The following is a 26,802-nucleotide window of genomic DNA, read 5'->3' as shown; positions in this document are numbered from 1 at the left end:
GATACCGGCTCGTAGTAAATATCCCTTCGACTTACACTTATTGAGAGTATGATTTCGTTATGATTGAAATAATGCATTCGATGTTCCAATAAAGTTTACAATCGAGGATAGCATACACGGCTAATCTCACGCATTTACACGCACGACAAACAAACGCATCAATGCAATGCAGCAAGAAAAAAACTGTTGTTTTCCCCCGGGACTGGCGACTTGCTTTGTAGGCTGAATATTTTACAATATATAAAATCCAATATAACGTGCGCACCTGTAATATTGTTCGAATAAAAGTGGACCATAAAAAACATCGTTGGCTGATACAAACAACGTATCAGAAATCGATATTGGCGGATTAAAGGGCATTGAAAACCTACAATCAATCATATAGGTAGTGGACAAAGGGCTTTTTACTTCGCGTCATACTGGAGTTAAGTGCCACCGGTTAAGGGACGAGACCGATACTTCAAAATGGAGTTAAAGTGCCACCGTTAAAGGACGAGGCCACCGATACATCAAAATGATAACAATGGGTAGAGAGCGACACGTGTCCACAAAACTGTCACGTAATATTCCAATTCTAAAGTTTATTTAAGTGTGTTTGTTGCACAAACGGTAAGGTTTTGTAAAGTGTTGTAACGCCCGTTCGTTGTTTTTCCAAAACATAAGGAATCAGATTTGTAGTTCAGGTTTGTTTTTCCACCGAGAATCTAGGGGTAAACCAAACTAGTGAGGATTTTAAACGGAGACACTTCGAAAAGTGATAAATTTGTATAAACTTAGCTAATGAAAAGGAGATTCAAGAGTGACCACTATCGAAATTTACGAAATCCAATTGTTTCGCGGTTTAGCATAAAAGGTGCAAGCGTTATTCTCAAGACTAATGACATTTGTATCAGTTACCCTTATGTCTAATCATAGCGCGAGTAATCTTTCGAAAAGACGCTATACAGCATTAAACTTTATCGTGAATGTTTCATGTTACGATCAGACATAAGGGTGAATTCATTAAATCTAAATTATGATCGGTGTTGATTAAGGATTGCGATTAGTCCCTTGACAATCCGGTTGAATGATTTTGGTGGTTTTTATTTGTAACCTAAACACTTTTCCCAACTGTTTAATTTCATAGGCGTTGGCACCACCGTCTGGAACATTTTACTCTTTATGGGCACCGATGGATGTTTGCTCTGGTTCAGGAATGGTCATGGTAAAATATCGATGCAGTACAAGCGGTTGAAAGCCAACGCCGTTCACAAAAGCATAAGAACAGTGGTGTTCCTAATATGCAGCATCACGTGCACCATCAACTTGATTCAATTCTTAGATCACTATTTGTCCTACAAAACATCCGTTGATGCTGATGTCATCATAGAAAAAGATTGCAAAGTTCCTGGGATGACGGTCTGTTATAACGAGTTGTAAGTGACATATGTTCTCAAGTTCATGGTCAGAGGATCGATGACTTGAATTTTATTTTACCGTTTTTAGTCTATTGGATTATCTAATGTGTCAGAAGTCTAAGGAATACTGTGAACTGAAAGTAAGTCGCAAGGTAAAGATAAAACAAACGGCCATAAAAGTTGAATTTCAATAGGACAAACCCAAAGGTGACAACGCCATAGCTTTGATGAGTAGAAAGGATTATCATATTGGAATGCTTTCACGATGTCTATTTCGGTCCTTTACAAACCACGACTCCGACGTACCTCTCAATAAATGTATAAGGTATGCATGAATTTAGCTAGCTAAACACTAGCTAAAACTGATTTTTCGCTTTAACAGTTCTTGGATTTTTAATGGTTACGAACCTTGCAACGTTATAAACTCGGAATGGGCGAAACCCGTATTGAACAAGAAAGGTTCTGGTGGTAAGACGTATTTAAAATTGTTCCATAAGGCTCGACAAAACATATGATCATCTATCTTCATTTAGAATTCATGTTTTCGGTCGATTCGCACGGAACTTTACCAAACCAGTTACGGGAAAAACTGGGACAGCCATACGGAGTTGATATATCCGTTCATAGCCCAGTCTCGATACCAACAAGGCATATTCGATCGTATTTTCTCATCTTTGGATGCATTTACAAAATAAACTTCAAAACGGTATATTGAAAACTTTAACCACTTATATTGTAATTTACTTATATTCGACGACCTTAGACTGTGGTTCACCGGCTTAAACCACCTTTCCAAACAAAATGTCACGAATATAAGAAAGAGCGGTCCAAAAGCAAAAAGTTGCTTATAGTGGGTCAAGAGGTATTGGGTTCACAATAAAGTATTTACAATTGTTCAACTTCATTGACATTACCTAAATTTAGGCTTGCTTTTTCGACTGTTTATGGACACGAATTATGGAGATATGTGGATGTATTCCTTCACCAACTCCATTCATTGAAGGGTACATCGCCTGTAACGCTAGTACCAAAGGTATAAGTACTCTTCTGAAAGATACAACACTTTTATCGCTGAAAATGAACGTTCAAAATTTCTTCTATCAATGTGAAAAGGTCTCTGCAAGATATACCTTAGTACCATCGAAGATATTTGTAATAAAGAATGTCCCGTTGCTTGCAGGTAAGTACTAACAACATCGCCAAGAGAGTAAGCGACGTTTGATTCACTTTTTAATATTACAGAACAGACTATTATGATTTTGGAGTATCGAAAATTTACTCATTCAGAGACGAGTAAGTTATAAATAGTTCATATTTCAAGCCAATTTTATAAGACTGAAGTCCTGTGATTGATTATATTGAACTTAAAGAGTTGACCAACTGACCTACACCCAAGTCTACCAAGAACTGAGAGGGAATGCAGTTGTGGTCTTCACACACAAACCACAAATTGGAGTAGGTTCTCTATCACTTCACTCGTATTACATCGAATTACATTGTTTCAATTTTATAAAGCCTACTGAACTATTCAGCTACGTGGGAGGATATTTGGGCATTTGGCTTGGGATGTCCGTACCACATTTGTCCGATTTGTTAGCGAAAAGCATCGTTACTCTTTACGTCAAGTTTAGAAAGAAATTTCTCGTGAAGAAAAATCTAAATTTAAATAACTCCGGTTAATAAACTTAATGATTGATTTATAATTATGGTTAAATTAATAAAAGAGAATTAAACTAAATTGATTGACGGATATTTATTTCGGTAATAAGTAAAAATTACATGGGAAAATATTTTTAGGTATGGCACAATGGGATTAACACTTAAAAGAATAAGAAAAAGGGTTTTGTACTTCATCAAGGTTACCTCGGTGTAAGTAGAACTCTGTTGGATGTGAATTACACCAAGTTCGGGTAAAGATAGTTGTCACATAACAACACATTGCGACCTTCCTTCTTTTGGCTTGGGTATTGTCTCCGTTGTGGATGACCCAGGTTCAATTTTCTCTTGCAATCTTACCGTCGCTGTTTGAGCAAATGTTCTGAGGTTTCTGCCGGTAACAATTTGGGCATTTTCTATAGCTCTTTCTGCGTCGTTCAATTCAGCCTATGAAACACCATTGTTAATAGTACCATAACCTATATTTCAGCCCCTCTTTCGACCACTTTCAGATGGATTTCTAGTATACGTGACGTTTTATGACGTAGTATTGGAAGGTCCAATTAAAATCACACCCTAAGACTAGGAAATTTAAAGGCGGATTTCCAACGATGGGTTCTAGCGAAGTGAAAACCGAGCATCGAGGCTAACAATGGAATGGACCCTGCTGATTTTGGAGTCCCCGCGCTGTGGCCAAATTTTAAGGGTTTCTAACCGAAAGCTGTGCAATGCTGGGTCTAGACTTAAAGATTACTCTAGTACAGTCAAAGGTTCAGCAGTGTACACCAATTACTGGCCCCTCGGCTTTCAGTTAGAACCCCTAAATGTTTTGCCACAGTAGAAACTTAAAAATCAGTACTGTCGCCCCATTGTTAGTCTATATGGTCGGTTTTCAGATCCCCAGAACCCTTTCCGTTGGAACTAGAGGTAGTTTTGTGGACCCTAGACTAATCCGCGACTATCACTACCTTATGTCCATTGATCTATAAACTGAAATACATTCTTACAAGAACGGACTTTTCTCTTCGTTTTTGAGATTCAATTTGAAATTTTAGCTGCAACAATTGCCTCTTGGCCAATTCTTCTTTTTGTACCATCTGGAAGCAAAATAATCATGGACCAATTAGAACCAATAGAATTAGGGTGACATTAGGCCACAAGTACTTACTTGAAGTTTCTCTCGACGTATTTCTTCTTCGAGTCTGGAAATTTCTCTGTCGTATTCATCACCACTATCGGAGAAACTATCGTCCATAGTGGCATATTTGCGAATTATTACCGGTGAATATTTTGTAATTAAGTTTATGGACTTCGTTGAACCACAGGACATTTTAGATGATACATAAAATACGCTAACAATTCAATTCGTAAATATAAAACCAAAATTCGACTGAAAACAATAAAAGGAAACGCTATAATAACGGTTTGCTATTTAGGAGGTCAGCTTCCAAGTGTGTTATATAGGTATAGATAAGTTTAGATGTAGGTACTTGCAACTGATCTCTGGCAGGGCAAAGGGGCTATTCACTGTCGGAGTTCATGCACGTCGATTAAGGGTTACTTGTAAGCACTGTCTAGGGTTGGGATTTCAAAGATTACGCGCGGCCTAGTTCATTCAGTACAGTCACAAGTAAATGGACAGCTCCTCGGAATAACTAATTCGATAAGATAAAACCAGGAATAATACTTCAGCAATACTGATAATAATTCGAAAACACTGATAACAATACGAAAATTCTTTGTCACCCCGATACGGGTTTAATAATAGCACGTGTCCTTAGTGATTAGTGATTACTATATAGTAGCAAATGCAAATAGAGGTAATAAAAGGTAAGGCACACCATGACAGTGTGACCAAAAGTTAATAAACATCTTACTAAGAGTAGAAGAAAATAAAATTAATATTTTGTTTACCCTTTCAAGGAGTTTTTATAAATTGGTGTAATAAAGATTATGTATTTTCCATTTTGGTGTTTATCTTACAATAGTCTTCACGTGCTAAATTAAATATTATCATAAAATTAATGATGGTTTAATTTCCTTCCTTATTCGTTAATGGTCAAACGCATTGTTTGTATTTTATAAAAAAATAAGAAAACACAAGGGCTTTCCCTAAAACGCGACATTGAATTTGATTATGCTTTATGTCACGTTACCATTTTGTTATCGCCACGTGCATCTACCACGTGCTATTTTTGTTTTTTATGTTTTCAAACACATTAAATTTAAGAGGAACATTATGGTTTTCACGTGTTTGTGACATTGGTTAAACCTTCAAAGCATTTAAGTTTCTTTTTATTAAATTTGCTTAATTGATTGATTAAACTGAGTTTGACGAATACAACTCGTGAAGGTAAAAATGAAGAAGATAAAGAGACTAATTTACCTTGAAATAATGATAGAGTATTAGTTAATTAAGGAAATTGACCATCAGTCATGTATAATGTCTTTCAGAAGAAATTGAATGTCGAAAAAAGCGCCTACGAAAATAAAATTATTTTCATACTTTCTGTTAGTTAGCATTGGTGTAACAGTGAGTGGTGTTATTTCTACAGTACTCTGGTAACCTCTTAATACAATATATAATTTATGTATTTTCAACCACAACCGTTTAATTAGACTTCAAGGATTGTCAAAAACGAGAGGATATTATCAAACAAATTGGTATATCAAGGCCGAATCTTATGTTAATTATCAAATCAAATTTTGTTTAAATGAAACTAAACATATATAAAGTCAGCAGACCAGACTTGCGCAATGTAAATTAATTATCTGTCAACCACGAAAAAGAAATTTAAAACTTTCAAACGTATAATTCATGTCATTACATCCATGAATATAGAACCGATATACAGAGTGTATTTATGTAAGGTCTTCTGTGTCCTAAACGAACGAGCTAACCACGGCACCATTGATATGCAACTGCAGAAGATCTACCTTAACCTTTGTCTACCACGAATCGAATCTTGTTTCATCCGTACACATTAGTGCAGGCGAACAGTTCTACCACACATTTCGGAATACCTAATTGTATACTGTTGTAATCACTGTCAACAAGGGTTGGGTACCACCAGGGTCCTTATAAAAGTATAAAAATATATTCATGTTCAGGTGTCTAAGATAAAAATCTTACTCTAGTGTCAGGTGGTAGTTTCAGGTTGTAAGGGGTTAGAATAATTTATAAACGTGGGTATATAGTTAAGACTTTCCTTGTTGGTCCCATAAATTATTTTTTTTTTCGTACTTCTTTCTTAGAAAATTATTATTATAACACTCTTTGAATGAATTCAGGCAATGCGACCAATCCCTGAAACAGGGCGTGTTCAGGAAAATTCTAAGGCGAAAAAATATGTCACCATTTGACGTTATGTCAATTCTTTCTAAGTGTGTACAAGCTTGGGGATCAATTTAATGATACGTAATGAGATGCCTTAGTTTTGATAATGTTTTTGTAGAAACTAGTTAGTTGTACAAGTACAACCTAGAAGTTTAAAAACATCTCCACAAAAGGAAATACCATAATTTATTCTAAATTATTGTGTACAAGCTTGAGAATCATTTAAATAGTATGCTAATGATCCGCCTTTATTTTAAATCATGGAGCATAAAATACCATTAAATGCTACTTAAATATGTATAAAATACGTTTAATAATTATAACTAATCATTAATTTGTCATAAACGTTTGTAACAAACCCAAGAATGCAAATTAAGATTCTCATTCGCTTCGAGTCACGTGTTATTTACTAAAAAATACAGTTAATAATTAACTTATCATTCATTAACTTGCTATAGGAACGCTTATAACAAACGCATCATACACGTCACGTGTTTTACGAGCACGTGCTGACGAGGAAAACTTTACACGAAGACGTTGAGTTGCGTATCTGACATTCAATGTTAATGACTAATTTAAATATATCTTTTCAGAAATTCCTTAAATTCAGTGCAGATAAGGCTTAAGATAAAGTCAAAGTTCACATTAAGAGCGGCGTGAAGATTTAAAATGTTTTATTGTGTTTGTTAAAAGTCATTCGAGAGGAAAGAGATGGATGATGAGCGAATGCGTTTTCAAAAGACAAATGAGGAAAAAAAATGTCTAATTTTTGGTTAGCATAAAACCTATAATATACGTTAGGTACTTTATTAAAAATGCCTATTTTAGATAAAGAACAATGGGTTTTAATGCTATGAAAGCACATTCCTAAGGAATACGGAATTAAACTTAAATTAATCAAATTTTCTTAATTTACGTAAGTTACGGACGTTTTTGATACCGTCTTACTTATACCAGATTTTTTTTTCAAACTAGGAGGATTCATACACTTTAAACAAGGAGCAGAGGCTACTTGAGGGGGCTACTTTTTCTTAAAGGTAGCTTGGCCTCCTTGTGTAAATGATACCATGAATCCTCGCAGTCTGAAAATTATGATGCAATGAGCATTTGACATCTTTCTAAAAAGTGACTGAACTTATAGTGTTAGAGAAAGGTTACTACTTAAGGTGTCATATTGAACTTCATAATTATGAGAAAAAAAGTTTATTATATTGCGTTAGCCTGATAACGCATTTTTCGTGATGAATGACGTATTGCAATAATAAAGGATATCGCTGATAATAAGTAATAAATTTCTGCAAATATTGCAGATTTTTGTTAAGGATTATCTAAATAGAGCTTAAAGCTGTGTTTTAATTGCGAGTTATACATGTTATACACTACGATTAAGTGTTAGAACTAAATTTATTCAAACTAATTACGAATTAACCCGTCGTACTTGAAAGATATAATTAAAATTTTTTTATCGCCGTATATTTTAGCATCCTTTCCGGGTAGGTATTATATACATAACCATAAGCCAATCATTGAAGGTTCAAATAAGTGAGACGAGTCGGTTTTCTCTTAGCTGTAACCGCGTACCTTGAAGCTAGTTGGCGCTCTTGGAAAGTTCCAGAGTCACCTCCCACTACACCGCAGATATATATACAAGTGGACATCGTTTGACTATATCTTATTTGAAGTAAAAACTAACAATATAAAAGTACAGCAGTACCAGAGCACGAACTTCACTAGCTAGACACGACTTCATCGCGGTATAACTTGCAGCGGTATGCCGCAATATCGATACAGACCCACTTAGAAGGTTGATATTTGTAGCACCGGCATTTAACGGCTGCTACCAACTGCGCCACGTTGTTGAACGATATTTGAGCTAATTTAGTTGTGAATTTAAACTATCAAGTATAAAAAAACTTCGCCGCACCTGCGTGGATAACCCTGTGAATGGGGTTCAGGTTGGGTTACCTCTTTTAGCCAAAGCTCTCACTTATGGTAGCCTTACAAAATAAACTTATGATAGCCTTACATAATAAACTTATGATAGAATTACATAATAAACTTATGATATCATTACATAATAAACTTATGATAAAATGGTTAAATTTTGTGTCTACGTGACCAAGTCTTCGTAATGAAGAACTATAATGGGCCTCATTTGTAGAACCAGAAATGACCTTGCGCGAGGTCATATCGCGAGCCAACTTCGCCAGGGGGATTCATCCAGAATCTAAGTTGCGCCCACTAGAGTGTCTCGCGCTGTAACAAGATTTAAGTGAAATTGCCTGAGGTCCAGTAAAGGTTTGAGAGGCACTTGAGGTACTTGTGCACAGATTAGAAAGTATTATATGCACTTCAACCTTGAGTTTATGGCTCGAAGCTTTCTGACGTAATTTCCAAAGCAAAAATTGCCATAAAAATTAAATTTAAAAACTATTAATGCAGTTACTATAATTAAGTGGTTCATTTATAAAAAATTGACGTCATAAAGAAAATTCAATGTGAAATAACGCTTTATATAATATATAAAAAAGGACTTGGTTTGCCCAAGCCTGAAAAACAAAACGATAAGAGTTTTTTCCAATTGACTGAAGCGCGGATATTTTATTTTTCTATATAATTTTAAAGACAATCCGTATTTTACTACTCTTTAGAATTTAATTCAATCTCCTGATTTTACTGGTAATGGATTTATTTCCTATAAATTAATTGAAATAAAAAATTACTTATCTCAGATTTTTCAGGATAAAATTTTACGAAAATGGAATTGTTGAAAAATCTGAGATAAGTAATTTTTTATTTCAATTAATTTATAGGAAATAAATCCATTACCAGTAAAATCAGGAGATTGAATTAAATTCTAAAGAGTAGTAAAATACGGATTGTCTTTAAAATTATATAGAAAAATAAAATATCCGCGCTTCAGTCAATTGGAAAAAACTCTTATCGTTTTGTTTTTCAGGCTTGGGCAAACCAAGTCCTTTTTTATATAATATCTGTTCCTTCTGTCTGCATTTGTATTAATCTATTATAAAACAATTTTTTTGCCTGAAATGCGAAATTTTTCACTTCTAGAACGAGGTTAAAAATGGTTCTACACTTCTACTTATTCTTATAAGATACGGCTCACAATTCGTTTTAGAACCCGAGCTTAATAGTCAACTTCAAAACCAACATCCTGCCACGATTTTTAAACTATCAAATCCGTATCTTTTACAGTCCACTCTACGATTACAATTATCCATGACATTGCGTTCACTGCCCTTGTACGTTTACAGTGAGTGGCACCGTGGCCAGTTGTTTTAATAAAAATACCTAGGCCACAGGTCCAGTTAAAAAAAAAAAATCCTTATTTCCAACACTGATCCATCTATCCTTATGCCTTACTGAAGGCTACAGTGAAATATCCATGAAGCGTAAGCTTCTATTATAAATCCATGGCCTAAGTAAGGCAACTTAAGCCTTGGTCGAAACTAACATCTAAAATATAAATTAAAAAGGTATCTTAAGTATATAATTTCAACCGAGACACATAATTAAACGAAAAATAGACCCGCCAAAGAAATTTTTAATAAATATAGTGTTATATTTATTGAAAAATATCAAGTTAAAGTTTCAAGGCGGTGAAAGGGCAAATTAGCGTCGTCTACTGTAGAGTAATGAACAATTAGCGTCGTCTGCTGTAGAATAATCTTTTGAGGTACTTACATTTTTAATTAAATTAACATACTTAGACTTAATTAATTTTGATGAAACTTGAAAAAGGCACACCTTGAATAGTTACTTGTTAATTTGAAAGTATTCCGAAACGTAACTTCGCTTTAGTTTTTAAATGATTCGATGTACAGGAGCACCAAAAACCCCATGTTATTCCTATGGGAAAATCGGCGAAAATCTGTGAATTTTCATTTAACATTACGGGAGGGTGTGGGATCTTATCTAGAAGGGCCTACCGGCCCTCTAGAATTCTGTTAATTAGTTTGATTGACTTAAATTAAATTAAATTAAGGTAAAACCTGATTAATTTGCCTCGACAAAATAATTTTCGAATTTATTGGTGATGATTTTCCTTAAATTCTTCTGCATTAGGTCAAGGATTTATTGTTCAATTAAATAATATTCAAATTCACTTCACATATTGTCACTTACTCGTGAAATAGATAAATAAGATGTTACACAACTATATTATATTTCCTTACAATGTCGGGGCAAAAAATCCATTAAAATTATTTATTTTGTTTAATTTTCAGTAAATTATCCTATCGTATTTCAACTCTTTCGCAATATTATAATATTGACATAAGCCTGGTGGTTGAAATTTCCTTTTTCTTAAGTTAAATAATAGCTTTAGTCTCAAAGAGGAGGTAATTAATATCCATATAAATACTAACTTTCCGCTTATATGGGATGAAAAACGTTAGGCCTAAACCAGATTTAATCCAGAGTGCAAAATAATAGCAACTCATATATTACACGAATTTCAGTTGAATTCTGATTACTTAAAAAGGGGCTTTCTGGAATTGCAGGGGCCCTGAAAGTCAAGTTTCTACACATAATGCAAGATTAGTTATTAAAGTTATTAACTGTCGTCCGTTAATGCTTTCATTTACGATCCCGATAGCTATAAACCATGCAGACAAAGGTCATTATATATGGTCTTTGTAATAAGGGAAGGGCCTTTCCTATTTCCTTTAGAGAACGACCTCAACCAACCATAATTAACTTAATTGAAAATAAGATTTCAATTAGTGAAACAATTTATTTCTTCACCTGCTGTATTAACGATAGTTAAAAAATCTATTTAGATTTTTAACAACTTTGTTATTTTCTTTGAGTTAAAGTGATATTGACACAGATTTTTCATTTAAAATTGTAATGAAATTTCGCTAGCATTTTTGAGAAAATATTTTGATATTAAAATAAACTGCTTGAAAAATAACAAATATACAAAATCACCATTGCTATAGTAAAGATAAATATGTATACAAAAGGCCTTGTCAAACCTTACTTTAATAAACACTAATGAATCGAATTATCCAGTCTAATCTATTATTTAAATTACATTCCTCTGGGTAATTCGAATAAGTCAAATTATATATAATTATATCACTAAGATTTTTTCGAATCAAAATTATCCTCCAGATAAAACATATTGCAGTCAAATACACTACGGATAATTTCAAGGTCCGCGCGTTTAAGTTCTTTAATTTTTCTATAGGATAAAAACCGCGTTAAATTTAAGACGTTATCCAATGACCGGTTAGCTGAATACCACGTGACACAGCTGACGTCACGTGAACCTGAAAAAATTCGTACTTTAAAACCCCACGCCTCCGGTTGCATTTTCAAAGTCAACCATGAGAAGTTAGACAGTTGAGACACGGAAATATTTCAAAAAGTTTAAAAATACCATTCAAGGTATTTTGAAAGTTAGAAGAATAGGAATTGGCCGTAGAAAGTCGCTAAGGTTTTGACCGTTACTTGACCATCAGCGAGTTCTACGTGCGGACTGCGGAACATTATGGCAGGGTTTAAAGCTAGTTTGGTTTTCGCAATTGCAATTGCAGCTAGTACAGGCGTTTTAGTGGATAGTTTGACATTAACCGGACCAGGTCCGGCAGTTCAAGAAAATGAAGAAATAGCATTTCAAAAGCTGAAAGGTTTAGAAAAGAAGTTGGTCGGTGGTGTGGAACAGATAATACGAAAAGCTCTTCCGATGTTGGTGAGATACAGTTCCGAAGTTGAACTTAGCGATGGATGTATGTCATCTTTGTTGAAAACCGTTTATGGACTCAGGAATCTCGAAATGTGGGCAGTTCAGAGTAAGTACACAAAATAGATTGTTTTACAGTTAATTGCAGCTCAATTTATGCAATAATTGGGAAGCTCATTTCGAACACGTATCGTGTGGCACAACATTACAAAACTGGGTGCAACTATAGCCGCGTTTACACCACGAACTTTGGAAACGTTTTGAAAAGACATAATGCATTTTATATTAATAATTGCATTTTCTCATGAAACATCTTAGCTTTTAACAACAAATTATTCCATTTCGACTTCTCCAAAACGGTTTCAAGGTGTCCCCTGTTAACGCAGCTTGCGAGCCACATCTCCAGAGCACTTTAAGGGGTTGGCCCAACAGTTCTCCCCTATATTGTAGAGTATACATTCTTGGGTTGAGATATCTTTGCGAAATCGATCTTAAAACAATTCTATGAATTGCAATTCAATATAATAATGCTTGCAAAACGGGACAAAATTATCTAGTCAAAACCCAGCGCATTATTCAAAATAATATATTCATAGACAGAAACGTGAGCATTGGAACACGAGATAATATTAGAAAGGCCAAGAGGCATCTCAAGATTTTGTAAGAGAAGATCCTGCATGCATCTTTCTGAATCTTGGAAACTCGGGCATATTATACCTAGAATTCCCTCTTGTCAATTCAAATTAAGACCATATACCCAGAGGGGCCATGGAGAGCGTTCAAGGTTCCTTTACCCTAATAAAGCCCAAAATAATTTCGTAACATAAGGAAGATTTATTATTAAAAACAAAACTAGGCCTAGATATAAATTTTAAATTGACTTAATAATTTAATCATCTAAAGGATATATCCATCTTTTTTAAATACAATGGAGAACTTTTATTTTCTGTTTAATTTTTCCTGAACTATCAATTTACGGATTATGGAACAAGGTGGTGGTGGTTTCAGGAGACTTCAAGGTTATATAACGAGGAAAAGATTACGTACCAAGTCTTTAAGATTCTTCTAAATAAATACATAAATAAAGTTTTATCTTCGGTTGAAATTTTCAAAGACACATTCGGCGTTTATTACGTCGTAATAAAATGACGGTAATACTGTCTGTATTTGACAAAATTGTTTGCTAAATTGAAATTTAAAGATAGAAATGAACAGTTTCGAAGTGTGGATCGTTAAATATTTCAAGCTACCTTTGAATTTAATTATCTGTTGCTGGGAAGTTATTCTTAAGCATTAGCATAAGTTTATAAAGATATGTGCCATAAGTCATGATTTGGACTTACAGCTCGAGTTAGTTCGAGAACGACTAGCGAGAATTGCAGAATACACTCGGTTACTTTTAGAGGACTTCCATCTCCTATTTAGTCTGTACTAAGCCTTTGACAGTGACTCATCAGGCGTCGCTTTATCTCGAATCTATGACCTACGTGCGTCACTTCATGACAAGCTCCAGTTTGTAACCAGTGACAAACTTATGGAAGGAACATATCTTATGAACTTATGGTCTTGGGTAGTCATTTTCCAATTTTAAAAGTGTGATAACCCTTTCTTACGGATTAACGTCCGTACCTTTCAACTGCTGACATTAAGTACACTGGTTCATTATATTCCATAGAAAGACTTGTTATTTTATGGTTTGATAGGTTCTAAAATAGCTAAAAATATATAACAAGCTTTTTGCATGCGTTTGACCCTAGATGACCCCCGTTTTTATAATGAAATTTAGTCAAAAAGAAAGTAAAGCTCTTGAAATATAATTAAATTTTAACTAAATTTTAATGTCACGGATTGACGTCAAGCTTTTTGAGGGCTGTCAGGTTAGGTAAAGTAGCAAGATGAATCGAGAAAGAAGTCTAGAGAAACCTCCCTATTTATTTTTTCAAAAACGAAGGAAACCCCGTGGCTAGGACCTTGACCATGAAGATAATGACGTACGTCTTTTGAGACCGGGAATCTCTCGCTAAGACTTACCGTACCCATAACTTTATGCTAATGCGCTTAACGTCTATGGGGTGTTACGTCGAAACCCTTCCATCACGCAAAACGTCAAATGCCCAAATAGAAAATTAATCCCTAAGAAAAAGGGTTTTAATGTTTTTGAAAATGCATGCCGCCAGCGGTGTTTTTCAATTATAAATCATGGATATCTAAGCCTAACTCAACCTTTTCAGCGCTAAATAGTGGTTATGCTAATGTAATTAACGATAAGCCAGAGCATTCCTTAATCGATCAATAACTTGATTTTAGACCTTGATGCCAAAAAAAGTTAATACTAATTACGCTTTAAGTATTTTGTGAATATAAGGAAAACATTCTTGCATTTAATTTATAAACGATATCCAATTACAACTTAATAAAGGGGGGTCAAGGTGATCATCCTCTTGATCACGTGATTAAAACCGATATTATTTTAAAATAATGTATTAATATATTTTCTAATTGGAGCAATATGAACTTTATTTTTTCTATAGTGATCGAATCATTTGGCATACCAGGAGGAGGAATAATTAGTGGCACCGCATCGGCACTTGGCAATTACCAACAATGCACGAACGTCGTTTTTCCAGAGGTCAGATTAAGTAATAAGGATAGAACCGTTGGTCAGTATTGCCTGATCAAAATTAGGCCACCACTTCCACCAAGGCCAAAGAAAATTAAATTTCTACAAAATGTTTTCAAACAAATCAACGCTACATTTGACACCGAGGTAAGTAGCATCATCATGCGATGAGTATGACTTTGTCGCGGTGTTTTTACAAAACATACTTAAAATTGTTACAAATTTTCGTAGTTATTCAATCAGTTGAAAGTGTTGTTTTTCAACATGTACGAAGCGCCATATAAAATGGCTGTTTGTCTACCGTCGGCTTGTACGCAACAAGATGTTTCAAACATTCTTCAACCAAGTAAGTTGATTGCAACGTGTTATTGACACTTTAATTTAAAATCACCGTGGCTAACAAAAACTCTGTGTGTGTAGTTTCCGAAGAAATCGAAGTATACACTGAAGTAGAATCGTGCGAAGTCAAAAACTCTGCACGAATTGACACTTTTCAATTGGCTATTCTGTATGTTATTTACATTTACTTAATTTACCTTAATTATAAATGGAAAATAATTATCATATTTATAATTTTTAGAATGTTCCTCGTTGTAATTGTTTTGGTCAACATTTGCGCTTCGTTTTTGGACGAATTTGTAAGATACAGAAGTAAAAATTTGGTCGAAAAACCAAGGAAAATTCCTTTCCTCGAGCTAAGTATGTACTGTACCTTTGAATAATCTTTCCAAATTACTCCAATTTAACTAATTAACTTTTTCGCGTAATAATTTTAGGTTTCCCGCAACAAGTAATTCAAAGTTTCTCTGTCAGAAGAAATTTCGAGAGTTTAATCGCTATTAGATTACCGGAGAAGAAATCTCTGGATTGCATGAAGGGCATCAAGTATTTTTCAGTTACATGGATTGTTTTGGGACATTCATACCTTCTCTACGACAGAACCCTTTCAAGTAATTAATTTCCTTATAAACAGGATGTTATTAATGAGGCGTGTTATTCATCCCCGCTTCTTTTAATTAATAACTTAATTTCTAGAATAAAACTAATCTCTCATATTTCAAGTGAACTAAATGTACTTGCTCTTTGCAAATTTTCAGGAGAGGCAATTCGCTCTCGAGTCATAATTGAAGATCTTATGTCGCAGGTCATAAGTAGTTCCATGTTGTCAATTGAATCCTTCATGTTCGTTAGGTAGGCGCGCCACACTCTCTCTTATTTGCAATATTTATGCAAAATTGTTAACAATTTCTATTGTATTTCTTTACAGTTCTACTTTAGTGGCTTACACGTTGGTGACACTATGGGATTTTAAGAAAATATACTCGCCAGTCACGTTTTTCTTTCGTCGGGCAATTAGGTAATTAAGCTATGAACATAAAAGAGATAATTTTAATTAAGACTCAAAGGCTAATCCAAAATTAATTAATTTTACCATCAGAGTCGCGCCTAGTATCTTATTGATGAGCTCGTTCATAATTCTTGTCCCATTAATGGGTTCCGGACCACATTTCCGCGAACCAATGAAACACTACGCTAATATGTGTCGAGAAAAATGGTGGACTAACATAATCTTCGTAGGAAATTTTGTCAAATACGATCAAATGGTAAGCTTAACTAAGACACTTTTTTAATTTTTGAGAAAAATATATAATATATTTTTCTCAAAAAAATATTATTTATTAAATTGATTTAATTTAATTACTTTGCAGTGTTTAGCCAATGCATGGTATTATTCAGCTGATTTTCAATGTTTAGTTTTGGCATTAGCATATCTATTCATTCTTTTCAAGTAAGAATCATGAGAAAAATTAATATTAAAAGGTTTGATTTTTAATTATTTAATTATATAATTAAAGGTGTAAAAAATTTGGATACTCTTTTCTGGCATTTTTACTGGTTGGGGCAGTTTTCTCAACTGGACTTCTTACCTACATATTTGAATACCCACCCGCGTTTCTAGCTGTTTTTGTAGATGACCGGTAAGTTTGAAAACATTTCTTTAAAATTAATTGGATTATAAACGTCCTTGAAAAATGTGAATTTTTGACATTGACACCTTATTGATCACGGAAAAGTTGAAGTTTAATTAAAATTGACTTAGATTAATGTAGCTATGGCACCACCCATTTGTTTAATAACTTAAAAAGTGTAAATGTAACCTTGAAAACATCTCAAGTGACAATTGTTTACAATATCCAAAAGCGTATCACAGGAGGCTTAGTTTGCTTGAAGAATTTCATTAAACCTGTTTTCCAAGCCATTTAACATTTACTTGTAATAAATATTAACTGAATGACATTCTTTTTTAAACAGCTACTTCAACAACTACGTTAATGGCGTATACTTCTTACCAAACGTACATTTTGGGGTCTACGCCGCTGGACTTTTCTTGGGGACATACATCGCTAGAAATCCCAAGATTGTGTTACCTAAAGTACGTCATCTAAATTTACAAGAATATCTAATTTTATTTTGTACTAATTTTTGATTTTCATTATCTTGCCGTACATAGTGGTCTGTGATTCTAGGTTGGACATGCGCATTATCCGCTGGTCTAGTAGCCGTTTATGGATTGTACCCATGGAATGGTGGAAAAACTTTTACAGTTACCGAATCAGTAATTTATTCATCCGCTCAAAGGACATTATGGGGTTTATGTCTGGCTTGGGTAGTCTTAGCTTGTTACACGGGAAATGGAGGTAATAACAACAACTTAACGTCTTGCAAAAGTACTTGTCATCTTAACCAGAACCATCCTCGTTTTTTAAATATTTAGGCGTCGCAAATTATTTGATGTCAATGCCAATTTTCCAGCCATTACTTCGTCTTAGCAACCTCATTTATCTAGTTCATACGCTACTTATCATTTACACTAATCACACCAGACAGGGACTGACCGATTCAACACACGTTGAACGAGTAAGTACAATGAAGGCTTTTTAAAGGGTTTGTAAAAAAGGCATTGTCGGGTAGGTAAAATTATTTGAAATACGTCAGAGAATACCACGTGACTGAGGAAAGGCTTAGTTCAAAGAATCTTAGCTCGTTTTATTTTGAAAAACAATCACTTCGGGAAATTGACGCTGCAATCAAGCTGTACGGTTCAACTCTATGTGGTGTCTTTGTAACTTGGGGTTACGTGGTACCTGTGACGTAGTTCAAACTATTTTTACCCACCCGCCGGTGTTTCTTCTTTACAGCCCCTTTAATGAATTATTGAAACAATTCAATCGACCCTGTAGTATTTGGTATACGGGTACAAAGACGATAGACAGGGCTTCAAAGTTACTTGTCCACCAAAGTGGTCCTTGTTGTTTGGAGCCATATTTAACGTCTTTGCGTCCATCTTAAGAATACAAGGGGGTCAAACACCAGACTCCATTCTTAAGTGGGTCTACTAAATTAATTTCAATTTATTTTTAATTGCCATTTTGCAGGTTTTTCAATTTCTCGGTATTCTCACTTCGAGTCACATTGTGGCTTTTCTACTAAGAATCATATTCGAATCACCAATAATTCAATTAGAAAAAGCGTGCTACAAATTTCTGTCAGGCTTAACGAGAAAAAAAGAAGATCATAATTCCTCGTCAAATGCAACATTTGATGTTAAGAAATGGTCTACTAACGTCAGTTATATTTAAATCAAACTAAATTGACTATCAAAATTTCATTTTTTATAAATTCCCATGAACTGTAAGCTAAGGCTATAGATGTGTGTACATAAGACGCGGTAATTGAAGGAAAACGATTTGCTAACATCAACTGAATTAACTAAAGTATATCGGGTAGATAAGTACTAACATAACGATTCAGAGCATTTTAAAGGTTCTTCTTTAACTCTTTTTAAACTCCATCCAATATAACTATATACATATATTTTATATATCTGTCCAAATACCTTTATAATCAATCAATATGGCAGAAAATGCGGTACAAATAAAAAACCAACCAAATTATGTAAACTATATCGCGGCATAGTTTATGTAACTTTTACTGTTTTAAGTAAAATAAATATTATCTATTTACAATTATTAATGAATTCATTAATTGGTGTATCTGATAAGTCTGTGATAAATTAGGGGGATGTTCTTTGGGCGATTTTGAATCGAACATTTTTCAATATTTTGGAGTATTTACGGAAGGACCCCTTAAATTTAAGTTTAGGGCCCCTCGGAATAGATTGTATGGAACCTATAGAGGCACATTATGGGTATATATTAAACTAATAAAAGTGAAAATTTTATGTCTCTTTTCAAAGATATTTCAATTAAATGAACTGAACTTATCAAAACTGTCTTAAGAATTTCATAAATTACTTAATTCTTCCTACTGTAAAAAGCTAAAACATCAAGTGCATTAGGATAACCTTGTAAAACTGTTTCTTAAGAACATACCGACCACAAAAAGAACCAGAGTTTCTTGACTTTTGGGGTCCTTCTTACGGTGAAAACTCGACCGAGAACCTGTTTCCTTTTGCACAAAACATGTCCTTCCCCTTTCACAAAACCCTAGCCTTAGACATTAATCTATAGTGCATCAAATTCCAAGAGGCCCTTTACTTAAATGACAACATTATTCATGGTTTGATAGTAGCTGATTCCGAAAACTACTGCGCCTTTAGGAATACTTTTCCGCAAACCATATTTAAAAGCAATAAAACTCAATCTTATTTTGTTAATTTAAAACCATACCTCCATAAGCTATGCTCGTAGTGAGGAAATATCAACAAGTAAACAACGATACTAAACTTTCCAAAATAATTTTATAAACCCGTTCAAGGTTGTCATGGACCAGTTAGGTTTAAATAAATACTAAATATAACAAAGTAAATCGTGTCAATGTGAAACATTACAAAATTATAAATCCATAACTATTATTATTATTTTTATTAAAATATAACCTATATAAAAATTATTACATATTATTTTTAAGTCATTAAGACAAATAATTATACTTAATTGTATCTATTCCGGTTTAATACGTTTGCTAAACTTATCCTGTTTACTCTAAATGACAAGGTCTTGTCAAGCTTTAGTGTGTACATTTTCATCTCATTTTAATTTAACCATGAAATTACGTAAAATATTTGAACTTGAAGACTCTAATTTAAATCTTCATGGTTTAAATCAAATAAAGCTATTAACGAAAATTATAGTGGATAAACGCGTTAAGTATCATAAACCTCAGGCCACGAGTTACTACACTTTTCGTATTAAAAAAAACACTTTCTAATCGATATCTAACAACAAAAAAATCACATCGTGTAGGCTCAAAAAAAAAAATACAGTTAAAATCCCTGAAGCGTTTAGTTTAACTATTTTATAATATAGAACAATTCATATCCCGGACTAGAATCTGAACAGGAGGTAAAGTTTAATTTATAAGTCTAGAGGCTGCACGGGTCTCGCTTTGTCCTTGAAAAAAAAAAAAGAGGGCCAGAACCAGTTGAATTTAGTTAACCATCTATAACCTTCTCATGATGTTACAAAATTTATCTCCAGTCAGAACTGTCACCGTTATGATTTAGTCCATAGAGAAATGGTCCTATTTCGAATATTGTAACACATAGGAAGTCCTAGTTTATGTCGGAAAATTGACCTCCAAGACAAGTTAAAACCTTGAAAAATTCAATTTTCAGAAAATAGTCTGCGAAAACTCGTCCTTCCCATTAGAAATAACTTTTGTATAAAATAATGTTTTTCATCTAAAATTAAACAGTTTAGGGGAAATGGTTCGAGTCGCCGGTGCGTCTGTTATCATGGGGGTATTTCGAGTATTCGCATTTGCTGCAATTGCTTTTAGTTACGTCTCGTGTTTGGTATACAGTAAAGATATAATCAAGACGTATAATGGTTACGTTAAGGGCAAACTTGAATATCTTCCACGAGGAAAGGAAGTGACGTCTTATCTCGGAATACCCTACGCTTTACCACCTGTTGGTGATCTACGATTTAAACACCCTGTACCAGCGAACCCATGGAACGGTGTACTAAACACGACAGAATTCGGTTTTACCTGTCATCAAAGGAACTTTAAGTTCTTTAATGATATTCCTGGATTTGACCGACTTCTACCAACGACACCGTTTAACGAAGATTGTTTAACGTTGAACGTCTTCGTTCCGGTACCATTTCCCCAGAACGCGACTGTTATGGTTTATATCCACGGCGGTGGATACGCCATTGGTGGAACATCAGCCAAATATTACAACGGTGCTTATCTAGCAGCTGAAGAAGATGTTATTGTTGTTACCATGAATTACAGGTCAGTGAAATTTTAAATAACCCACTTAAAACGCTTAACAAAGAGGGGAGGGCGCGTACGTCTAGTCATCTTAGATTATTTGCCTCGTGCAAAGAGGTTACGCTAGACGAAGCCCGAGGGAGGCTACTACACGTCACGTGGGAGGTTAGCCAACTCGGGCCACCTCTAGAGGCGCTTCTTAACACGATGAAAATAACCTGAGATGGTGCATGGCCGTCTGTCCTTTCGCGTTTGCTTCTCTGCAGGAATTAGTGGAATAGTATATGACCAAGGGCAAATGAAATCGCACAAAAAACAGGAAGTTAGTTGAGTCTTGGTCAGGGTTGGCAAAAATCCGGATTTTTCTTGAAAAAGCCACTGGTATGGTTTTTTGCTGGTTTAAACCGGATTTTATTGGATTTATCTGGCTTTATTCTAAACTACTCTCTAGTGCTTAATTTTAGCACTTTTTTTACATTTAGCGCACTAGTTGTCTTCTGCTAGACCGTCTAATTGAGAATAATTTTTATTGTATATAAAAGTTGATAAAACTATAGACATTTCCTTAGAGAAGTAGGGCCCCTGATTTATTCAGGATTTTTCAATCCAACCCGACCCATATCGTGTCGGAAAATCCTAGGTCGGGTTGGGTGAGAAAATTACTTAAAATGTTTTGCTGGTCGGGTCGGGTAGGGTTATCATTCCGTCTACCCGGGTAGACATTTTTATTATCTTCAATTGGGCAGGGTTGGGCCCGGGTAGGCTTTTTTGTGATCTTCAATAGGGCAGCTAGGGTCGGGCCCGGGTAGGCTTTTTGTGATCTTCAATAGGGCGGCTAGGGTCGGGCCCGGGTAGGCTTTTTGTGATCTTCAATAGGGCGGCTAGGGTCGGGCCCGGGTAGGCTTTTTGTGATCTTCAATAGGGCGGCTAGGGTCGGGCCCGGGTAGGCTTTTTGTGATCTTGAATAGGGCAGCTAGGGTCGGGCCCGGGTAGGCTTTTTGTGATCTTCAATAGGGTAGGGTCTGATAAAAAAATTTCTAAACGCGCGGTCCGACCAAACCATTTAGCGTTGCGAAAAATTCAACTCAGTCTCACGAGCTTCAGGTGGGGCAGTGGGAGGAGGGTGCGTCAAAATAACCCACAATATATGGGAATAGACCATTTCGATGAAATAAAGAGGTAAAGACATGTGGGTGAAAGTTTCCCTTCCATCTCACTTTATGGTGCCTGCGCTTTAATCTGTTATTATATTTTTTTTAAAAAATCCACTGGATTTTTCAACGTGGTTTAAACCGGTTTAATCCAGGTGGATAAAACCGGACTGGATACCAGCGTGCCAACCCTGGTCTTGGTACCAATGTATAACAATACTTTGCCATGTTAGGCTTCGATGCTGATTATTTCGCCAAGTACTTGTTAAAAAAGTGGTGAAAGAGCTAAGAGTTGAACTAATTGAACCTTCAATGTTTATAGACTAGCTTCATTGGGATTTTTATACGTGGAGCATCCCGACATGGACGCCAATTGCGGATTAATGGATCAAAATCTGGCACTAAAATGGGTGAATGAAAACATCGGTTACTTCGGAGGCAACCCGAAAGATGTGACCTTATTTGGACAGAGCGCGGGTGGCTTGAGTGTAGGCCTTCACATGATATCGCCAATGTCACAAGGACTTTTCAAAAGAGCTATACTTCAGAGTGGAACACCTTTAGCGGACTTTCTATTTCAAGAGAAATACGAAAACGAGGGATTAGCGGTTCAGGTAAGAAGTCTCCTAGTCAATTTCTACTTCAAATGAAATAACTTTAACCCTAATGTTTTAGACGGGAAATCAACTCTTCTGCGCTTACAATACGGGAAGAGACGGTCTTGTCGAGTGTTTAAAATCAACCGATCCTTTGGAATTGATGAACAAGGAACCAAAGAGGAAGATACTACCATTCATATTCAAACCAGTAGTTGACGGAAAGTTTTTAACTGAGAATCCAATCAAAACCATTAGAAGTGGAAAGTTTTCGAATAATTTCGATATCATGACTGGAACAGTTAAAGACGAAGGCACCATGTTCTTAAGTTTATCCGAAGCCTTGGTTTTCTTTCCATTAGTGGACAACATCGACCCGCACCACGAGGATTTTATGAACGTTGTTCGATTCATTATACCGAATGCTTGCGAAGCCTTTTACAAGTCCGTCGAATTGATGTATACGGATTGGGCCAATTTCAATAAAACATTTTGTAAGTACGCGTTTGAAGTCGGTTAATACTTCTTTACTAATAATTTCTTCGCGTCTTGTAGCTAACTTCCGGAGCGCCAACGAATTCGCTACCGACCACTTCTTCCAATGTCCCAATGAAGAGTACAATCTTCACTATTCCTCGAGAGGATCTAAACTCTATTCCTACTATTTAACGTACCGAGCACCAGCAGTTGATTACGTTAAATGGTTAGGAGTTCCTCATACGGAGGAGTTGCGTTACGTAATGGGTGAAGTCACCACATCTGACATCTACTCCAAAGAGGACAAAGAATTTGGCTTTCGGTTGATGCGTTATTGGGCTAATTTTGCCAGAACTGGGTAAATGAATTTCATTTGATAACTACGGTGTCATTTGGGTTTTGACATTATTTAACTGACTTTCCAGGAATCCGAATATGTCACCTATGGGCCTTGAAAGTTACGATTGGATCAACTGGCCAAGATTCAATGACCACCACGAAGTTCTAATCCTCGCTCCTAAAACCAACGAAGTCATCATACAACACGCGAATAAAAGGTGTCAATTTTGGAGAACAGTTTATCCGCAGTTTAAAGCCTTGAATGAAAATCAAATGTGTCCTACTAGTTAACAACAACGAAAATTAAATATATTTATAATTAAATAATAAAAAGAATCTCCCTAGTCTACCTCAATGCAAATATTACAATTAATATTTAAAAATAAAGAAATTCAAAGCCAAATTTGTCATGTATATCAGAACCGAGATAGTCTAAAAACCAGATACGGGTTTTACATTAACATCAGTTTTCCTGGAACTGAAACTGACAATAGCAATTAATACGATTTGCCCTGACAAAAGTGTTTCTCATTAATTTAAATTATTATAAGAACGATGGCGAACTTAAGAAAAGTAATAAGGAAATCAACGCGATGCACGATGTCAATAAAACTATTGCTTAATAAACAATTAATATATGATAATTAGCAATATTGTTTTGAATTCAAGTGGTAATTTTCTGAATTTGATTAACATATTAATTATTCATATAACAGTCTTAGAATGATCCTAAGAATCCATAGAAAAACTCACAAACTCTTAAAAAATGAAGACCAATTTCCATGTAATCAAACGAAACAAACAAATTATTTTAATGATTGAATTAAAATTTCGTAGAGAACGTTGATAATTATAATAATCTGTTTCCTTTCAGTCTGTGTATGCGGTATCATACAGTAAAGGTGTTTAAATTAGAGCTTAAAATGTTTACGAAAGGCTTGTATACGTGTATATTATTTATAGTACAGGTGTCATTTTCGCAAGATTACATTGATAGTAACGTCCTAAGAATAACAAATGGATTAATAAAGGGAAAAACTGAACGTTATCCTAGAAACAAAGTAATACAGTCCTTCCAGGGTATTCCTTACGCGAAACCACCACTCGGCCAATTGCGTTTTAAATACCCATTACCAGCGGAACCGTGGAACGGTGTACTTGAGGCGATCCAATTGGGTTTTTCTTGTTACCAAAGGAACTACAATTACCTGAAAGCCTCACCCGGGTTTGATCGAACTCTCCCAATAACAGAATTCAGTGAAGATTGTTTGACCATAAATGTTTATGTGCCAATGCCCAAGCCAAAGAATCAACCTGTCATGGTATTTATTCATGGAGGATTTTTTGCAATTAGTGGTTCGTCAGCGCCATTTCACAATGGAGCCTCTCTAGCAGCCGAAGAAGGAATTATTGTTGTCACCTTAAACTACAGGTAACAATTTTATTATTTAAAGAGTGTCTATGGATTTCCCTTAGCAATGAGGTCGTTTACGGTTCCCTAAAGATGTACTTGCATTCCCACCATGCACTTCCCTAATTGCGAGTATTATTTAGACTAGCCTCTTTGGGTTTACTGTACTTAAACCATCCCGATATCGACACTAATTGCGGTGTAATGGATCAAATCCTGGCTTTAAAATGGATTAAACAAAATATTGGTTTCTTTGGTGGAAATCCCCAAGAAGTGACCTTATTCGGACAAAGCGCCGGCGCCATGAGCATAGGCATCCATATGATGTCACCATTATCGAGCGGTCTCTTCAAAAGAGCCATTTTACAAAGCGGAAGCCCACTGACCGATTACATTTTTATCAACAAAGATGAAAGTGAAAAACTCGCTTATAAGGTGAATCATAAGTTTATAAGATATGATCCATAAGTATGACATTACCTATACTTCGTAATGCTAGAAACTTGCTGAGAGCTATTCGAGAACGACACTTATAACCTCATTGTTGTCTTTAAAAATTTACAGTTAGGTCAAAACCTTAACTGCCCGCGGTCTACCAATGCCGATTCTTTAGTCAAATGTTTAAGAAGCAAACCACCAAAACAAATAGTGGAAAAGGAACCAATAAAAAAACTAGTACCCTTGGTTTTCAAACCAATTGTCGATGGAAAGGTTATAGTTGAAGATCCAGTTGAAAGCGTAAAGAAACGATCTCAGGGTCTTTTTCGTAATATGGAAATTATGACCGGAATAACACGTGATGAAGGAACGTTACTATTGCCTCTGTACCAACCCTTGGTTTTTGTTCCTATATTCGATAAAATTGGTCCGTACCACAACGAGTTCATGGGTGCTATAAGATTTTACTTGGATAAACAATGCGAAACCGTATTTAAGACCATAGAACGTCTATACACTGACTGGGACCATTTCAATACAACCGAAGGTAAGACAACAACCGACAGAAAGTACAGCCGGATTACTTAACCGCTTTTTCCTTTATTACATTAGCCAATTTCGAAAGCGCAAGTACAGTTTTGAAAGATTACTTTTTCAAATGTCCAAATGAAGAATTTACTGAATTCTATTCATCAATGGGAAATGAGGTCTACTCCTACCAATTCAACTACCGCGCTGAAGCCGTTGACTACGTCAAATGGATTGGAGTCCCGCATACCGAGGAGCTACGCTACTTAATGGGAGAAGTCACGACACTGGACAAGTACTCTAACCAAGAAAAGCAGTTGGCTTTCAGAATCATGCGTTATTGGGCGAACTTTGCTAGAACTGGGTAAGTTCATAGTAACTTTCTAATGAACAACTACAATTTCTGTTCAACTCTGGCTAAAATTTAAGAAATCCCAACATTTCACCGGGTGGATTTGACGATAAGGATCTGATTTATTGGCCGAAATTTAATAACAACAATGAAGTGTTATTATTGGAACCAAATTCAGGCAAGACGATAAAACAAACTGAGTCCAAGAAATGCACGTTTTGGAAGACGACCTTCCTCCAGCTCAAGGATTTCAAGAGGAGGAACATGTGCCCAGCACCTTGAAAAAATACTTTAGGCATCTTATCATTATTGAAGATGAATTTAACTGGGAAAACGAATAAGGAAATAAATGTAGTGCGGCAAGTCGCCAGTAAAAAAAAAAACTAAATTAATCATAGGAATGAATATATTTTAAAATTTTTTTTAATTGTCCTTGTCTGATTGCTTTCATTTCAGTCTGCGATGTCATAGAGTAAAGGTGTCTAGACTAAGGTTTAAAATGTTTGCAAAACGTTGCTCTTTTTGTGTATTAGTGTTAGTATTAATA

At 35.1% G+C, this 26,802-nt stretch overlaps 5 protein-coding genes across 6 annotated transcripts; 4 read left to right on the top strand and 1 right to left on the bottom strand.

Moving 5' to 3' along the window:
- Positions 1–1,161: 1,161 nt before the first annotated feature.
- On the top strand, positions 1,162–3,077 carry LOC149690544 (uncharacterized). The gene is made up of 11 exons (XM_089870519.1): positions 1,162–1,415; positions 1,486–1,537; positions 1,592–1,722; positions 1,780–1,865; positions 1,931–2,103; positions 2,161–2,259; positions 2,322–2,430; positions 2,511–2,577; positions 2,640–2,690; positions 2,768–2,852; positions 2,913–3,077. Exons 1-11 carry the CDS (start codon positions 1,162–1,164, stop codon positions 3,075–3,077), a joined length of 1,272 nt encoding a protein of 423 aa, XP_089726645.1.
- Positions 3,078–3,146: 69 nt separating this feature from the next.
- LOC149690543 (uncharacterized) lies at positions 3,147–5,429 on the bottom strand. 2 transcript variants are annotated; one of them, XM_089870820.1, is made up of 4 exons: positions 4,544–5,429; positions 4,222–4,443; positions 4,061–4,150; positions 3,147–3,500 (listed from the first exon to the last, which is right to left on the bottom strand). In XM_089870820.1, the coding sequence occupies exons 2-4, from the start codon at positions 4,381–4,383 to the stop codon at positions 3,321–3,323; spliced, it is 432 nt and encodes a 143-aa protein (XP_089726946.1). In that variant the 5' UTR covers positions 4,384–4,443; positions 4,544–5,429; the 3' UTR covers positions 3,147–3,320. The 2 variants fall into 2 exon arrangements, with proteins under 2 accessions (XP_089726946.1, XP_089726945.1); XM_089870819.1 differs by having other exon boundaries at positions 4,222–5,429.
- A 6,416-nt stretch (positions 5,430–11,845) lies between these two features.
- On the top strand, positions 11,846–18,747 carry LOC149690542 (nose resistant to fluoxetine protein 6-like). Its single transcript, XM_089870818.1, has 15 exons — positions 11,846–12,209; positions 14,632–14,867; positions 14,952–15,066; positions 15,141–15,228; positions 15,301–15,419; positions 15,497–15,670; positions 15,818–15,911; positions 15,988–16,077; positions 16,159–16,324; positions 16,430–16,509; positions 16,577–16,699; positions 17,034–17,154; positions 17,233–17,419; positions 17,497–17,639; positions 18,158–18,747. Exons 1-15 carry the CDS (start codon positions 11,909–11,911, stop codon positions 18,359–18,361), a joined length of 2,241 nt encoding a protein of 746 aa, XP_089726944.1. The 5' UTR covers positions 11,846–11,908; the 3' UTR covers positions 18,362–18,747.
- A 1,731-nt stretch (positions 18,748–20,478) lies between these two features.
- LOC149690541 (acetylcholinesterase-like) lies at positions 20,479–23,817 on the top strand. Its single transcript, XM_089870518.1, has 5 exons — positions 20,479–20,984; positions 22,437–22,728; positions 22,790–23,204; positions 23,266–23,545; positions 23,613–23,817. The coding sequence occupies exons 1-5, from the start codon at positions 20,479–20,481 to the stop codon at positions 23,815–23,817; spliced, it is 1,698 nt and encodes a 565-aa protein (XP_089726644.1).
- Positions 23,818–24,081: 264 nt separating this feature from the next.
- Positions 24,082–26,537, top strand: LOC149690540 (acetylcholinesterase-like). The gene is made up of 6 exons (XM_089870517.1): positions 24,082–24,099; positions 24,558–24,958; positions 25,081–25,372; positions 25,502–25,922; positions 25,988–26,267; positions 26,333–26,537. Exons 1-6 carry the CDS (start codon positions 24,082–24,084, stop codon positions 26,535–26,537), a joined length of 1,617 nt encoding a protein of 538 aa, XP_089726643.1.
- Positions 26,538–26,802: the final 265 nt, after the last annotated feature.

Source organism: Phalangium opilio, unplaced genomic scaffold (assembly GCF_054372755.1).
Source record: "Phalangium opilio isolate 3A_F unplaced genomic scaffold, DU_Popi_V2 ptg000031l_1, whole genome shotgun sequence".
NCBI classification, from domain to species: domain Eukaryota; kingdom Metazoa; phylum Arthropoda; class Arachnida; order Opiliones; family Phalangiidae; genus Phalangium; species Phalangium opilio.
The sequence above is the reverse complement of the archived record's forward strand: the minus strand, read 5'-3'. Positions and strand labels throughout refer to the sequence as shown.

What these genes read in the sequence shown, in the direction of transcription:
- LOC149690544 (XM_089870519.1), top strand. Translation starts at nt 1,162, where the DNA reads ATGGGCACCGATGGATGTTTGCTCTGGTTCAGGAATGGTCATGGTAAA. An exon ending in AGGAATACTGTGAACTGAAA is followed by an intron (nt 1,538 to 1,591) that starts GTAAGTCGCAAG and finishes GAATTTCAATAG; the next exon opens with GACAAACCCAAAGGTGACAA. An exon ending in ATTTACTCATTCAGAGACGA is followed by an intron (nt 2,691 to 2,767) that starts GTAAGTTATAAA and finishes TTGAACTTAAAG; the next exon opens with AGTTGACCAACTGACCTACA.
- LOC149690543 (XM_089870819.1), bottom strand. Translation starts at nt 4,383, where the DNA reads ATGTCCTGTGGTTCAACGAAGTCCATAAACTTAATTACAAAATATTCA. An exon ending in TACGTCGAGAGAAACTTCAA is followed by an intron (nt 4,151 to 4,221) that starts GTAAGTACTTGT and finishes TTTTGCTTCCAG; the next exon opens with ATGGTACAAAAAGAAGAATT. An exon ending in GAAGAGAAAAGTCCGTTCTT is followed by an intron (nt 3,501 to 4,060) that starts GTAAGAATGTAT and finishes GGTGTTTCATAG; the next exon opens with GCTGAATTGAACGACGCAGA.
- LOC149690542 (XM_089870818.1), top strand. Translation starts at nt 11,909, where the DNA reads ATGGCAGGGTTTAAAGCTAGTTTGGTTTTCGCAATTGCAATTGCAGCT. An exon ending in GCTGTTTTTGTAGATGACCG is followed by an intron (nt 16,700 to 17,033) that starts GTAAGTTTGAAA and finishes TTTTTTAAACAG; the next exon opens with CTACTTCAACAACTACGTTA. An exon ending in ATTCAACACACGTTGAACGA is followed by an intron (nt 17,640 to 18,157) that starts GTAAGTACAATG and finishes GCCATTTTGCAG; the next exon opens with GTTTTTCAATTTCTCGGTAT.
- LOC149690541 (XM_089870518.1), top strand. Translation starts at nt 20,479, where the DNA reads ATGGGGGTATTTCGAGTATTCGCATTTGCTGCAATTGCTTTTAGTTAC. An exon ending in GTTGTTACCATGAATTACAG is followed by an intron (nt 20,985 to 22,436) that starts GTCAGTGAAATT and finishes CAATGTTTATAG; the next exon opens with ACTAGCTTCATTGGGATTTT. An exon ending in ACGAGGGATTAGCGGTTCAG is followed by an intron (nt 22,729 to 22,789) that starts GTAAGAAGTCTC and finishes CTAATGTTTTAG; the next exon opens with ACGGGAAATCAACTCTTCTG.
- LOC149690540 (XM_089870517.1), top strand. An exon ending in GTTGTCACCTTAAACTACAG is followed by an intron (nt 24,959 to 25,080) that starts GTAACAATTTTA and finishes AGTATTATTTAG; the next exon opens with ACTAGCCTCTTTGGGTTTAC. An exon ending in GCGAACTTTGCTAGAACTGG is followed by an intron (nt 26,268 to 26,332) that starts GTAAGTTCATAG and finishes CTAAAATTTAAG; the next exon opens with AAATCCCAACATTTCACCGG.